Here is a 13,899-nt window from a genome sequence, read left to right as displayed (position 1 = left end):
TGGAGACGAGTTCTCCACACCCACATTGCTCAAAACCACCTAAGTTCCAGTTCAGGGAGCCTCATGCCTCTGGGCTCCTCTGCAAGCACAGCCACAGGCATACAGGTGATTTGTAGATAGGACCTAATATAGTGAATAGATGTATCACCCTTTTACAGAGCCTGTCTGCAAATCATCTAGACAGAAAGACATACCTATTTTCTTGATTTGAAATTAATATTAAGCAAGAACAGTAAAGAAAAGTTGTTTCCAGAAATTACAGGGTGATCCTTTTGTAGACAGGTATGCTAATAAAATAAATCAATGCAAGTGTGTTTATATCACGTCTCTTTAGATTCTGATTTTGTCTCTACAGTTTAGGGGCTGAGCAGTGCAGGTCTGTTGATAGAGTGCTTGGCCAGCATTCATGAATCCTGGAGTCTAATCCTCTGTACCATACAAACTGGCCATGGAGAGTGGAGGTGGGGGTGGGGTGGGGGGTGGGGGGAGCTCAGTGGTTTAGTGCTTGTGTAAGCCTGACAGCCTGAGTTTGGATCACCAGAACCCAAGTGCACTGCTGGATGGAGTGGCATACATGTCTGTACATGTAGGAGGTAGAGACCAGAGAGTCCCTGGAAATTCCTAGGGCAGCTAGCTTGAAGCTAGCAGAAGCAAGAAACCCTGTCTCAAAGTAGGAGGAGGTGAGAACTGACACCCAAGATTGTCTTCTGATGTCTACACATGCAGGCCTGCGCACACACACGGAAACTGGCTGTAATGGCACATGACTGTAATCTAGCATTCTAGGAATAGAGACAGGAAGACTGGGAGTTGAAGATTTGAGAACAAGCCTGCGTTACATGAGACCCTATTCAGATACTTAACCCATTCTTCACTTTCTTCTACTTAGCACAGTCAGTTCCTGAAGACCCAGAATTACTTTCACTCAAAACATCTTAGGACATTGAGGTTTTTTTAATTGTTGGTTGAACATATAAAAAGGAGCCAAGCACTGATGATTTATGAAAATGAAACAACACTGAGGCAAATGTTACCAATCTATAAATATTAAACATACAGAACTAACCATAGTTATTTGTACCCACTCAGCATTGACCTGTTATCCATGAAGTACACAGTAATAATCATTTTTTGTTGGGAAGTGTCTTTAAGTCAGAAGACTTGGGGTATTACTGTCTATAGTCAGTGAAGGCTGCCTTAGTGGAGATCCTGAAACGAATCCTTGACCCACAGAACGGTTCTTTAAAAAAAAAAAAAAAAAAAAAAAAAAGTTCTTATGACAAAACAAGACACCTATGAAAAAATTACTTGGAAAGTAAAAACCAAGTGTGTGTGCATGAGTCCCAAGTCATTTTTTTTGTCAGTTACACTCTTATGACCTAAACAATAACTTAAAAATATTCCTAGCACAGTGCAGTAAAGAACAATGCATGAATGGCAGCCAGTTACTTTTAAACTCAAGCTAGGATGTCTGTTGCTGGAGGGGAAAAGTAACTTCGCTATTAGAAGAGTAGAAATGTGTCAGCCTTGAGATTGGGGGGTGGGGGGGCGGTCATTCCTGCTCTGTCTGAACTGCATTGTGGGTGGCACCAGGAGCTTTACTAACTCCCCAGGGATGCCTTGCTGGGAAGCCCTGACCACTGCTAGATTCCTTTGTGCAAACTAAAACTAGCCCTTCTTTCCTGGGCTGCTAAAGCCCCACAGGACAGCAGAAGCAGGCAGGACCTATGTCCCTCCCCTCTGTATCCCTGACTGCTCAGCTGTGGACTAAAGTCCCAGGTGAACCTGGCTGGTTAGCACCCTGTCTGCAGCACTTACACCATTTGTGGGCTCTGAGGTTCCTTGGTGACTGCTAGCTGAGAATACCATGATGTAGTGATGTTCTGTGGCAGTGAAGTCATTTCCAAAAAGGAGCGGGGTGTTTGGTCATCTCTCACTTGGAATGGCCTGTAGCTAAAGCACAGTGAGACACCATCTCACAAAGCTGGCTTTTGCCTTGACTCATTTGCATAAGGACAACTTGACATTTGTTGAGGGGCTCATTTCACAGGCCAGGGTCCTGACCACTGTTCCTGCCAAGTAGATTGTACTTGAAGCTCTGCAGTCAGCTCAGAAGACTGGAGAAAAGGCAAGGGGTACACAGGTTGTCCAGGCCCTGTCCACACAGGCTTTCCCATGGAAGAAGAGCTGGAGATGGTAGTGCACGTCTCTAATTGAAGCACTCTGGAGACTGAAACAGGAGCTTAAAAGTTTGAGACCAACCTAGGCTGACCTTGTCTCCAAAATAAATAAAGTGCAGACAGAAGAACTGAAACATCATACCTCATTTCTAGACTTTCAACTTCCCAAGCCTTGTCCCAAAAGACTTGCATCAAAAAAAAAAATGCTTGATTGTAAATTCAAAGCTTTGCTACTGCTTATGTCTTGCTATGAGCCCCATTCCTCAGAACTCTGTCCCTGCAGCTGATCCTGTAGACTGACACTAGACAGCAGTCCTGTTTACATGTAGTCTGTAGTTAACGAGAGAAAATACACTAGACATGTCCATTTCAAACATAAGCCAGAGATGGTAAAAAGTGACAAGTGTCGACCAGACGCTTTCCCTGCTGTTTGAGACTACCCACCAATAAGCAGTTTTCAACTCCATTTGCCAGAATGCTTAACTGAGAATAATGTCCCACGGTAAATTTGCTGGGAGGAAGGGAGAGTGTCGACCCATGCTAGGCAACCTGGCTGAGGCTGTCCCTGGGCATGCTGTTGACTGGCCACCAAGGTGGATGTCTGTCTTGGTCATGCACTAAAGTCTCTTCCCCAGCACTCTGGAAATGAACACAGCCTGAAGTAGACCAGTGGTCTAGCTGATTTGGAACCGTAGAGGCTGAAGCACAGAGCCTCTGTGTACAACACAGCTGTTTCAATAGAATCTGATGCACAAGTCAAGCCATCCTGTAGTGCAAGTCACAGAAGCCACACAGCCATCTGCAACAGGCATGGGGCTGCATCTCGGCTCCCTCAGGGAAGGAGACTGACCACCAGGCATCTCAGTTTAGTCCCAGCCCTTGAAACTTGGCAGTGTCTGTACACACAAAGTAAGTCCGCAGTTCCCCTTTGCCTTTGACGTTGATCAGCCCACGGCACTCACAAGAATATCCTAGTCCCTGGAGGATGGTGCATGTCTCTTCGGTAACCTAAAAGGAAAAAAGAGCCCTGTCTTCAGAGAGGAAAGGGATGGCTAACAAGCAGTGTCTGTTGTTTATTCTTGACAGTGATGGAAGAGCCAGGTCCTAGAGCGGGATACCTCCTCTGGGTATGTCTTCCCCTGCCCCATCAATCAGTCCTCCCCAGTGTACTTTTACCTGGATTTTCCCAAGTTCTCCGGTGCTCTCCATGCGGCTGGCAACATTGACTGTGTTTCCCCAGATGTCATACTGAGGCTTGCGTGCTCCAATCACTCCAGCAATCACAGGCCCATGGTTTATGCCTTAAGATGGTTTACAGTTAGCCATTTATAGTGATAGTGAGGGAGCCCACAGACAGGGGTAACAGCACTGGGGGGTTCTTTTTTCCAAGGCATGAAAGGCCCCAGATGTCTCTCGTCCATAATCCAGCCTCATAGTTAAGAACTAGTATCTACTAATTTCCCCTTTAACAAAAATAAATAGGCTTTAGGTGCCTACCCTTAAAGCTAACTATGAGTAGTTAGATTTAATAAATTTATTTTATTCTCTGTATTTCAAGATCATTTATTTGCAGCCATGATTTTGGCCCTGATTTTTATAGTTGCATATTATTAAAATTTTTAAAGGTAGGGGTTAGTGGCTGGCAAGATGCTACTTCCAGTAAAGATGCCCCCAAGTCTGATGACCTGAGTTGAATTCCCAGAACCCACAAAGTGCACTGTATATGTCACACCAAATGTCATTTTAAATTGTTGAGTAAAAGGGGGTTGGGGAGGAAGCTCAGTTTATCACACAAAAATGAGGACCTGAGTCGGATCCCCAACACCCCATGTAAAAAGTGTGATGATGCACACCTGTAACCCTAGCATTGGGGATGTGGACACAGGCAGATATCTTGGGTTTGCCAGCCCACCAGCCTCACCTCATTAGCAAGCCCCAAGTTCTAGAGATGTGGTCAAGAAATAAGGTACTCAGGTCCTGAGGTGGCCCTCTGGCCTTCATATATACATGCACCCACACATACATACACACCCCAAAGGTAATATGTGAGATGTGCCAGGGAGATTGGTAACATCAGCGGGTCTGCTGAAACCTCATAGCAGAGGGAGGGCCAGGGACACCCTCTAACCAAGAGAGTATGGGCAAGGCTGAGCGTCCATTTGTGGCTCTCACCAACTCGGAGGCGGAAGGAATTGAAGGAGTGCCTGTTGATTCCGTCCAGCTTGCTCATCAGGGCCATGCTAAACTCCACCAGGACACCGATGTGCACATGCTTCCGCTCCAGGTCCTGCAGGACATGGATTGCATAACCCACTCCATGCAGCCTTGACTGAGGGCACACGCACTGTGGGGAAGGGGTTTCTGTCCCCACCAGGAGTCTCCAGGCTATGCCACAAAAGGCCTCTGCCCCCTTTAGAAGGTGATAGGACTGGGTATGGTCTTTAGTATTTGCTTTGACACAGGCCTGGAGTACCTGGTTCTCATGTCCACTGGTGGCACTGAGCCCTGCTGCCGCCATGTAGGTGCTGCCAATGGTCTTGATCTTCTCCACACCACTGAACTTGGGCTTCAGCAGCAGCTGCAAAACAAACAGAAGATGCAGTATCCCTGAGGAAGAGGGCCCTTCCTCCATCCCCATACACAGTGCAGACACATGGCATGCATCGTCTTGTCCATCTGAGTTCATGGCTGCAGGTTAGAACATGGCTCCCGTCGTCTTCTCATCCCTTCGCTTCTCTGTGTCCTGATCCTTTTCAGAGCAACCTACCCAGCATCATTTACTTAGAGGTGGGTTAGTGTCCCCCAGAAAGTTCAGCAGCTTCCTAAAATGGTTGACAGCAGGAGCTTAGCCTTCAGTCAGGATTGCTCTGGGAGGGCTGAGATCTACCTGCTAGCACCTGCCCAGTAGAGATTTAATAAAAGTTTGCTTGCTCAATAAATCAGTTTCTCTTGGTATTTAATGGAATACAGTTCCCAGCTGGTTGGCCTCAGGTTTTGGTTAGTTTTCTGTCAGGACTAAGGATCAAGCCAGAGCCTCACACACAGCTGAGCTTGCATTGTACCAGTGAGCCTCCGCCCTCCCCTGCTACCACACAGGTAGCAGCCTGGCCAAGCTATACCTCATCAAAATCAGCAATGATCTCATTCAGCAGGCGAAGGCACTCCAGTCCTTCTTTGTTGACATCACACTCGGTGTAGAACACTTTGAAGTCCGGAACAGATGCAAACATGACACAGACACAGTCATAAGACTGATGGTACCAGTCCTGCAGCAGGGCAGGGGAGAAACAAGACCAGGAGACCACTAACCAGGGGCACAAGTGCTGGTGAGGAGGCTCAGTCCAGGCTGGTTGTCTGGGCTTTGACCATGTGAATGCAGCTAAGTCAGGAGTCCAGTCAGGAGGTGGTTTTATGCTGAGCTGTCACTGGGTCTGTTTCCCGCATCAGAAAGGCTCTGCCATATACATATCATGAAGGTACAGACACCTCAGCATGTTTGAACCTCATGATGTTTTTCCAGAGTGGAAGTCAAGGCCAAGGAGGTGAAGCGTCTTACCCACAGCCCCTGGGGCCATAGACCTCTGACTTGACTGCAAGCCTGCCTTTACACCTAGCAATTTCTCAGGGGGTACTTCTGAATAGCCCAGGCTTTGCCAGCACAGAGCAGCTATGTCCACAGACTCCCAGAATACCCTGCCCTTCACACACCTCGGCTGCCTTGTCACCAATGAAGTGGGCAGCCACGTGCGCTGGCAGCACATTTTCTAGGAGGAGGCGGTTCACATTCTCCATTGTTTCAAACTCCTCATGCTCCTTCTTGAACTTCTTCTTCCACAGACAGTCCAGGCGGCAGTAGTAGTCAATCTGCAAACCAGGAAGCTAATGTCACACTGTCACACCTGTGACACACCACCCAGGCCCGGGACCTAGGGTGCTGGACCAGCCTACCTGCAGTACTGCCCACCCCACCCAGCCTAGTGTAGAACAAGACCAGCACCTTCATGAAAGGCCTCTGCCATGTTGGTATCTCAGACCCCAGCCCTCCGCACTGTCTGTTCAGCAGAGACTGGGCAAGGGAGTCTACACACCTGTCTAGATAGCAAGATGAGGGTGGCATAGAACAGGATCAGGTAGAAGTTGATCATGGTCTTCAGGTCTCTCTCTAAACAACTGCTTGAGGAGGGGGCAGTCACCTGAGCCCCCAAAGGCAGGGTGTGGCCAGACATGCTTTGTGCAGCAGACAGGGGCAGACGTGTCCTAAGGGGGTAGGGAAGAAACCTCAACAAGGGGACTTATGGGTCACTCCAAAAGGCCCATCTGCTGAGTGGGGGTCCAAAGGCAGCCACGAGCTCCTCAGGAGGAGTGAGAACAGCCGCTGGAGACTAGCATAAGAACCTGGCTGGAGAAAGGCAGATGATTCTTTTCCCAGGTCCTTGAGCTTCTAACTACATGGGATGTAAGAGTCAAGTCCTTTCCTCAGTCCAAAGCCTTGTGGGCTTTGGAGCCCACAGGAGTGTACATGCTTAGGAGGCAACAGACATCTGCACTTCTGACACGGATGATCCAGGTCACAGCCCAGACTCAGGAGCTGGCTCAGGGAGTCCCTTCTCACCCCTTAACTGACCCAGAAACAGAAGGGCTTCCCAGAGAACCCATCAGTAAGCCATACACCCAGCTCTTGACTGCTAAGATCTGGGGCCTGGGCCAATCACTATCCCTCTTATAGACTAGATCTATGCCATCTGCCCAGGGTCTGGTCCACTGGGACCATGGACAGACATGCACCCTACTCTGGTCAAGTGCTAAGTCCAAACAAAGCAGCTTGCAGTAGTGGGCTACAGAAAGACACCAGCAGATCAGGCCCCCACCTGTGTGTACTGTTGGTCTCGGTGCTGTTGCCTGAGACATGCCAGCATGGGGAGAGGTTGAAGAGCAGCAGGTAGGCCACCAAGGCCACTGTCAGCAACATGGCCTTCAGTTCCAGGCTCATCCGCAGGAAAACAGAGCATGCAATGAAGCCCAGGATGCAGCTGCTGGTGTAATACTGCAGGTGGGGACAATGTCCGGTGTCAATCACCAGGAGCCATGCCTGGAGCAGGCTAGCATTAACAGTCCACTGCCAGCTCCCTCCTGCTGAGGGCTCCAACCCCGGTGTCTGTACCAGCCTTGGCCTACCACTCTTTCTAGCAGAGATCCACAGGGAAGCTCGTGGTCGCTTCTTGTTTTGCCACTTCTCGTGGCCTCTCTTCTTGACTTGTGGCAACAAGTGGTTCTCTCTGGGCAACAGACCTTGTTTTATGTCAGCTGCCCTGAGCCCAGGCCTTCATTCCTTTAAGACCTCAACCTCTCTGATGTGCAGGAAAAGTGACCCAAAGACACCCTCTAGTGCAACTGATGCACTTCCTGGCTACCCCAAGGCTTAGAGCAAACAGCCAAGCCCCAGTTTCCTGTTCCCCTGGCACTGGGGCAAGGAGGGAACAAGCTTGGCTAGCTGGACCCTGCCTTCTAAGCATATGCTGAAAGACACTGGACTCCTTCTTCCTCTCCACCGTCTCTAGACTCGGGCTTCAAACCATGAGCTGTCCACTCTGGCCAAAGTGGCCCAATAAGAACCAGTAGCTCCAGAGGACTGAGGCATGAGCTGGGTGCTGGGGGAAGAGAGGATAGCATACTCACCGGGAGGAGGTCACATGGGGTCCCAACTCTGCTCCTTGCAGCCAGTGGGCTTGTCTCATTGTCTCCAGGCTGTTCTAGGCCTGAGTTAAACATCAGTGGCTGAGGGGAGACAAGTTGCCATTACAGTATATACAGGGACTCAAACCTGCCAGGCCTAAGAGAGGTGACCCAAGACAACTACGGGCACCAGAGGTACCCTGCAGCCGTTGAGCCCAGTGAGTGGCTGTGTCCACAGCAACCACCAGGTGTGGAGTACCTGGGATGAGGAAGGATATAGAGCAGAGGTGCTGAGGAAGCAGCAACCCAGGCAGGCATGGGGGAAGGCTGGGCTCAGCCCTCTCAGGAGCCCCCTTCTGGACCCTGAGAGAGGGGCATGAGAGCACTCTCCCCAGGAAGAGATCTATTGTGAGAACCTACAAGATGCTCTGTAGCTACCAGAATATGACTCGGATCAGAGGGCAAGTCATCCCTTACTTAGGAAAATGTGTCCCAAAGCAGGAGGGAAGGAGGAGCTAGCACCCAACATATACCTGCTGCATGCCTCAAGCCCTCCCTTGAAGGGTGAGGAGCCGGAAGCCTGCCCTGGGGACCTCACAGATGCAGAGCTATGAAGGAACCACACCAGATGAAGCTGTTCAGGTAATAAGACAGGGATTCTGGAATCTGGGTTTCCCAGGTCAAAGGTGATACTATCCTTTCTCCAGGAGATAGTGTCTTTGGCACACAGCCCTGCCAGCGCTTGCTGTCCCGGCCCATAACTCACCATGTTGATGATGGCAACAGTCAGTAGGCTGCCAACAGTCAGCACAACCAGGGAAAGCCTGAGCAGGGGCTGCGTCTCTACACTCTCCGAGATGGCCTGGAGTGTACTTCGGGCTGGAAAGCACCTCTATGGAGAGGGAAAAGTCATGCAAAGCAGCAGAGGACAAAGGACAGCTTTATTTAGGAAAGACGATGGCACTAACCAGCCTGGAAGGCTGAGGACTTGGGGACAGCCTGCAGGGACTCAATTATCCTGGAGGTAAAACAAGGCTCCCAAAAGTTGCCCCAGAGCAAGGCTGCTGAGGAGGGAGAGGTCACAGGGATGAGTCCACGCAACTCAGTCAAATCTACTCACCGAGAACTCAGTGGCAAAGCAGAAGCTTAGAACCAGCCCCAGCAGGCAGGTCACCAGCCCAAAGGACACGCCCAGAGTTGCCATCCTGGAAAGGAGGGAAAACCTGAGACCAGGTCCCTTCCAACAGTGCCAGGTCTCCAACTCATGATCACCTGTCCCTCCCCAGTGGATATTCTTTATCTAGGAAAGGAGACCTTGAAAACACAAGTCCAGATGTCCCACAAACAACAACCATGAAGGTCAAGGTTGTCTTCAAGTCCCCCTAGGGACCAAGTATATAAGAAGTGGGTCACATCATGAGCCTGTGGAATTGTCTGGTACATAAACACACAAGCATCAGTACAGGGGGCTGCAGAGATGGCTTAGTGGTTAAGAGCATTTGTTGCTCTTGCAAAAGGATCTAGATCTGATTCCCAGCACCCACATGGTAGTCAACCAGCTAAGACTCCAGTTCCAGTCACTGGACACCCTCTTCTGAAGGCCTCGGGCACCAAGAACACACGTGGCACAAATACACCCATGTAGGCAAAACACTCATGAATTCAATTTAAAAAGTATGCATCCATATATAAATTTTTTAATTTAGTTTGGTTTTGATACAGGGTCTTACAGCCCTGGTCATCCTGGAACGTATTGTGTGGACCAGGCTGGCCTCAAACTTGCAGCAATCCTCATGCCTCTGCCACAGTGCTGTGGAACCACAGGCCTAGGTTACTAGGTTACCATACCTAGTTGCTATTTAGCGTGTGTGTGTGTGTGTGTGTGTGTGTGTGTGTGTGTGTGTGTGTGCGCGCGCGCGTGCATGCATGTGTGCAGACACTAACATACATGCCATAATATACACATAGAGGTTAGAGAAGAACTCTGAAGTCAGTTCTCTCCCTTAACCACGTGTGTGACAGGGACCGAGCTTGAGTTGTCAGGCTCGGTGGCAGGTGCCTTCACCTGTGGACCCATTTCACCACCCTATTAAGCACATCCACAGTGGCAGCCACACTTGCTTGCTTTGACTGCCCTCTGGAAGCTATCTGTGGCTAAGCTTTGTTCCTTCTGGCCTTAGCCCCTTGTCTCTGTCCACAATGAAACCTGAAGCAGGCATTTCAGGGCTTTTGGGTCCAGGCTGGATGCCACTACCTCTTGTATGTCTCACTTCCCCACCTGAAAGAAGGAAATGACAATGGCCACTGTTTCCAGAGACTACGGCCAGAACCACCCAGGTAACAGGACTTGGCAGGAGACAGAGGAACCTGGGAAAGTTTCATACCCAGTTGCAAGGAAGAGCCAGAAACTCCAACTCTGGGGCCATCCCCCTGCTCCAGTGGTGAGGGACCCATAGTCGTTGGTCCCTCCCTGCTAGCCACAAAGTGCCTTGCCAGTTTCTGCTGGGTCCTACCATAGTCACCACCCCTCTAACCCCAGAGGACTTGCCCATCTTCCCCATCACAGGCTGACCTGGGCATCACTAGAAGGTGGACAAGCAGGATGCAGACAAAGACAAGGCTGGCACAGGCGAAGTCATAGCGAGCCCGGGGGATGGGCACTAGGCGGTACTGGAAGAGGGAGGTGACATGGCTGTGAGAGACAGCTACTGGCAAGGTCCCTTCAATGCCCCACCCCAAGTTCATATCCTAAAATAAAATGCCTGCCACCTCTCCTGGAGTTTCAGGTGGTGCTACACACACTCATTCTCCTGCAACAGTTCCTCTCTGCGTGGGCAATAAATACTCTGCAATCAAGGAGGCGTTTGCTTTCATTTCTCAGGCCCCGAGGGCAGGAACCAAGCCAGAGCTCCCAGGTAAGGCTGTAACCTGACCTCACCCCTTACCAAAAAGTATTACCTGGGACTAGACCCCTGTCAAGCAAGTAGAGATCCCAGAGGCTCCTCTACATATGGTACCACTTTGTTACCAAGACTCGGGCCATGTGGCCCATAGGCAGGGGAAGGCCCCTCCACTCTCTTCCCAGTAACTTTACTCAGATCCCCAGGGAGAAGGATCCTTCCCTCAATCTTGGACACCAAGATCTGAAGGCCAGGACCCTAACACTGTTAGGCTGTCAACAATCACAGCCTAAGGCTAAAGACAGCCAGCTTCAGAACCTCTAGGTCGCAGCCTTCTCTCTAAACAACCTGCCTGGCCACGGGGGGAAAATACATTAGATCCTGATATGGGCCCAAGACTTGCAGGCAGCCATGAATTGCTCTAGACCTACTCAGCCCCTAGAGTACAAAAAGTGTCACAGCAACCAGGCAGGAGGTCCTACAGGTACAGGCAACCAGGAGACTGATTTTGGAGTCTTTCTCCTGGAAGCCTGAAGTAATCAGTTGCCCCAAACCTCAAGAAAAAAATCTCTATGATGATGTCAGGTAAAGGGGTGAGGTCAAGAGAAAGAGCCACAAATGAAACCGCCCAGAACCCTGTTCACCCCAACATCAAGTGCAGAAATCCCCAGAGGCCTTCCCAACCTATGGGATTTGCCCAACCCAGCAGTTCATGCCCCATGCACCAGGCCTAGTCTCCTGTGGCTGCTGCCCCATCCTCACCTCACGCTCGAAGCCCTTCTCCAGGAAGATGGGACCAAAGGTGTGGAAGTCATCAGACTTGGAGCAGCAGGGCCTGGGGGAACGGCAGCACAATGCACCCACAGTGCTGGGGAGAGCCACACTCTTAGAGGCAGCCCCAGTGTAAGGGAAGGAGCTACCAGCCAGAGGCAGTGCTCAACATCCACCATGAGGGGACCAGCCCTGCCATGGGAGGGAGGAGGGAGGAGGGAGGAGGGAGGAGGGAGGAGGGAGGAGGGAGGAGGGAGGAGGAAAGAGGGAGGCGGGAAGAGGGGGAGAAGGGAGGATGGAGGAGGGTTACAGTCTCACCTGGTAGAGCTGAGCCCTTCAATGGCTGACAGCATCTCGTCGTCACAATCATCGTCCAAGCGCCCCTTGGGGGATGCACTCCTAGAATTAGAGCCCCAGCCTTATCACCCCCAAGGACCCACTTGCCTGGAAGCTAGGGTATGGATGGTGGACTCACCAGTGGGGTCCCTGAGTTCTTGAAGCCAGGAGATATTAAGATATTCCCAGCAGGAAGCAGAGGATACATCCCTAACCCACAGACCAAGGCCACCTCTGCTTGGCAGGACCAGCATAGAAGCCAGAGAAACACCTTTCCTCACCACTAACAAACACATAGCAATGGGGTAAGCACACAGCGGGCGTTCCACCCCTGCCATTCAAAGAACCCGTGTCATGTAAGTCCTGCACTCAGAGAAGACAAACCCATGGAGGCCTGGCCTGGGCCTGTAGGAGCCGGACACCTGCTCTCAGGAGGAGCCTGGCCCAGCTCCACTGGGTGAGCAGTGTGCAGGGACGGCAGTGTACCTACCTGTCAGGGGCACGGTGTCGACGCAGAGGAATGGCCTGAAAGTGGGGAAAGGGGAAACTGTAATCACTCCCTGAACACGGACCCTCATCCACCACGGGACTGGAAAAAAACAGGAGAGTCGAGGGTATGCCAGGCCCCAAGGGAGCATTCTCCAAATAGCTTCTCCTGTCCAGAAGAAAGGCTTGGCAGAAACTACCCACAATGCAGCTAAAGGAGCAAGGCTGGGACCGGGCCTTTGTTCCCTGCCCCTTCTCAGAAGCATCCTAACCCAGGGACCTACCTTCTGCCTCCGTCCATTGGGGACGGGGGTCTCGCTGCTGCTCACACTTTCCCGGTGGTTGAGATGTGCAAAGGGCCGCGCTGCCCCCCAGGACTCCAGATAGCGGGTTACACGCACTGAAGCCCGCATCTTCAGAGTCGCATCCCCCTTGGGCTTGGAGAGGTGGTGGCTGGGTGGGGGTGGCTGCTGACTCTGCAAGCACACAGACATCACCTGTCCCACCTGTTTCCCTCTCCATCGTCCCTGGCACGCACGCAGAGCACTGGCTGGTCTGGTAAAGGGGAAAGTGTTACTTTTTTTTTGAGCCTATAGTATTCTTCAAACATAGGCTGGCCTGGGGACTAGCTGAAGCCCTCAATTTTCATCCCTGCCCCAGGCCAGGAAGAGGCTGATGGCCACACAGCTCAAGCTCAGTCCCTCTTGAGGAAGGGATAGTCAGAAGCTCTGCTCTGCCCACCCACATGTGGCTCACACATGCTCTATCCGGTGAGAGCAGTGGGAGAAAGATGTGAGCTGGCCTGAACCCAGAGACAGCCACTAAGGCGCAGGCCCACTCCAGGGCAGCCTTTGAAGGCCACACCCAGTCTCAAGTTCAGCCCCAGGCTCATTATTTGCCACATGCTTCCCAGGCCCAGCTCAAGCTGGAATCTCAGTGGCTTAGCCAGACCCTGAGTGAGGGTCCAGCTCTACCTCCTTCCCTTGTGTCTCTGAGCCCCCAGTCCCCCTTAACACATGCCTGGGCCTAGAAAGGGTGGCCAGGTAAGGCAGGAAACAAGAGAGGAAAAGAAAGAGTCTCAAGGTCATCAGACATAAGCCTACGCCACCTTGTGTCTGCTGAGACTCTTGTCTCTCCTACTCCCAGCATCCCAGAGCCCTCCCTCAGAGCATATCTCCTCAGACTCGCCAACATCAATAGGCAGCAGCCCACCTACAGCCCCAGACCCTGGCCAAAACACAATGGTAAATGTACTGGAAACTTCCAGTGTCTCTGGGGATAGAAACCTCTTTAAACCCTTCCCTCCCACCATCACGAAAGTCCTAGGGTCCATGCAGAGGACAGTCAAGCCACACCGGGAGCGGGAGCTGCTAGGTCTGGAGGGGAGGACCTTTCTCTGAGGCTCCTCTATGCTAGTAACTCTGGTCACATGCTGGCCAGACATCGATGAAGAGCAACTGCTAAGGTCCCCTCTAAACTGCCAGCTACGTAAGTGAACAGATGAACAGAGCTGGAGAGAGGGACCAGAAGGGGCGAAAGTTTCACGTTGCCAG

The 13,899-nt window shown here is 51.3% G+C and overlaps 1 protein-coding gene across 7 annotated transcripts in view; it reads right to left on the bottom strand.

Moving 5' to 3' along the window:
* Positions 1–935: 935 nt before the first annotated feature.
* Positions 936–13,899, bottom strand: part of Adcy7 (adenylate cyclase 7) — a 56,206-nt gene continuing 43,242 nt past the window's right edge. For 6 of the 7 annotated variants that reach the window (XM_034522778.2, XM_076915571.1, XM_034522775.2 and 3 more), the window contains 16 exons: positions 12,631–12,822; positions 12,351–12,385; positions 11,843–11,923; positions 11,516–11,588; positions 10,426–10,523; positions 8,974–9,058; positions 8,620–8,745; positions 7,857–7,955; positions 7,049–7,224; positions 6,269–6,437; positions 5,889–6,044; positions 5,300–5,446; positions 4,654–4,758; positions 4,353–4,467; positions 3,357–3,481; positions 936–3,188 (listed from right to left, as the gene is read on the bottom strand). In XM_034522778.2, the coding sequence (XP_034378669.1) occupies positions 3,042–3,188; positions 3,357–3,481; positions 4,353–4,467; positions 4,654–4,758; positions 5,300–5,446; positions 5,889–6,044; positions 6,269–6,437; positions 7,049–7,224; positions 7,857–7,955; positions 8,620–8,745; positions 8,974–9,058; positions 10,426–10,523; positions 11,516–11,588; positions 11,843–11,923; positions 12,351–12,385; positions 12,631–12,822 (1,929 nt within the window). In that variant the 3' untranslated portion in view covers positions 936–3,041. Of the gene's footprint in view, positions 3,189–3,356; positions 3,482–4,352; positions 4,468–4,653; positions 4,759–5,299; positions 5,447–5,489; positions 5,635–5,888; positions 6,045–6,268; positions 6,438–7,048; positions 7,225–7,856; positions 7,956–8,619; positions 8,746–8,973; positions 9,059–10,425; positions 10,524–11,515; positions 11,589–11,842; positions 11,924–12,350; positions 12,386–12,630; positions 12,823–13,899 lie in introns of those variants that run through there. The other variant, XR_013104815.1, reaches the window with a different exon arrangement.

This window comes from Arvicanthis niloticus, chromosome 18 (assembly GCF_011762505.2).
Source record: "Arvicanthis niloticus isolate mArvNil1 chromosome 18, mArvNil1.pat.X, whole genome shotgun sequence".
Classification (NCBI taxonomy): domain Eukaryota; kingdom Metazoa; phylum Chordata; class Mammalia; order Rodentia; family Muridae; genus Arvicanthis; species Arvicanthis niloticus.
The sequence above is the reverse complement of the archived record's forward strand: the minus strand, read 5'-3'. Positions and strand labels throughout refer to the sequence as shown.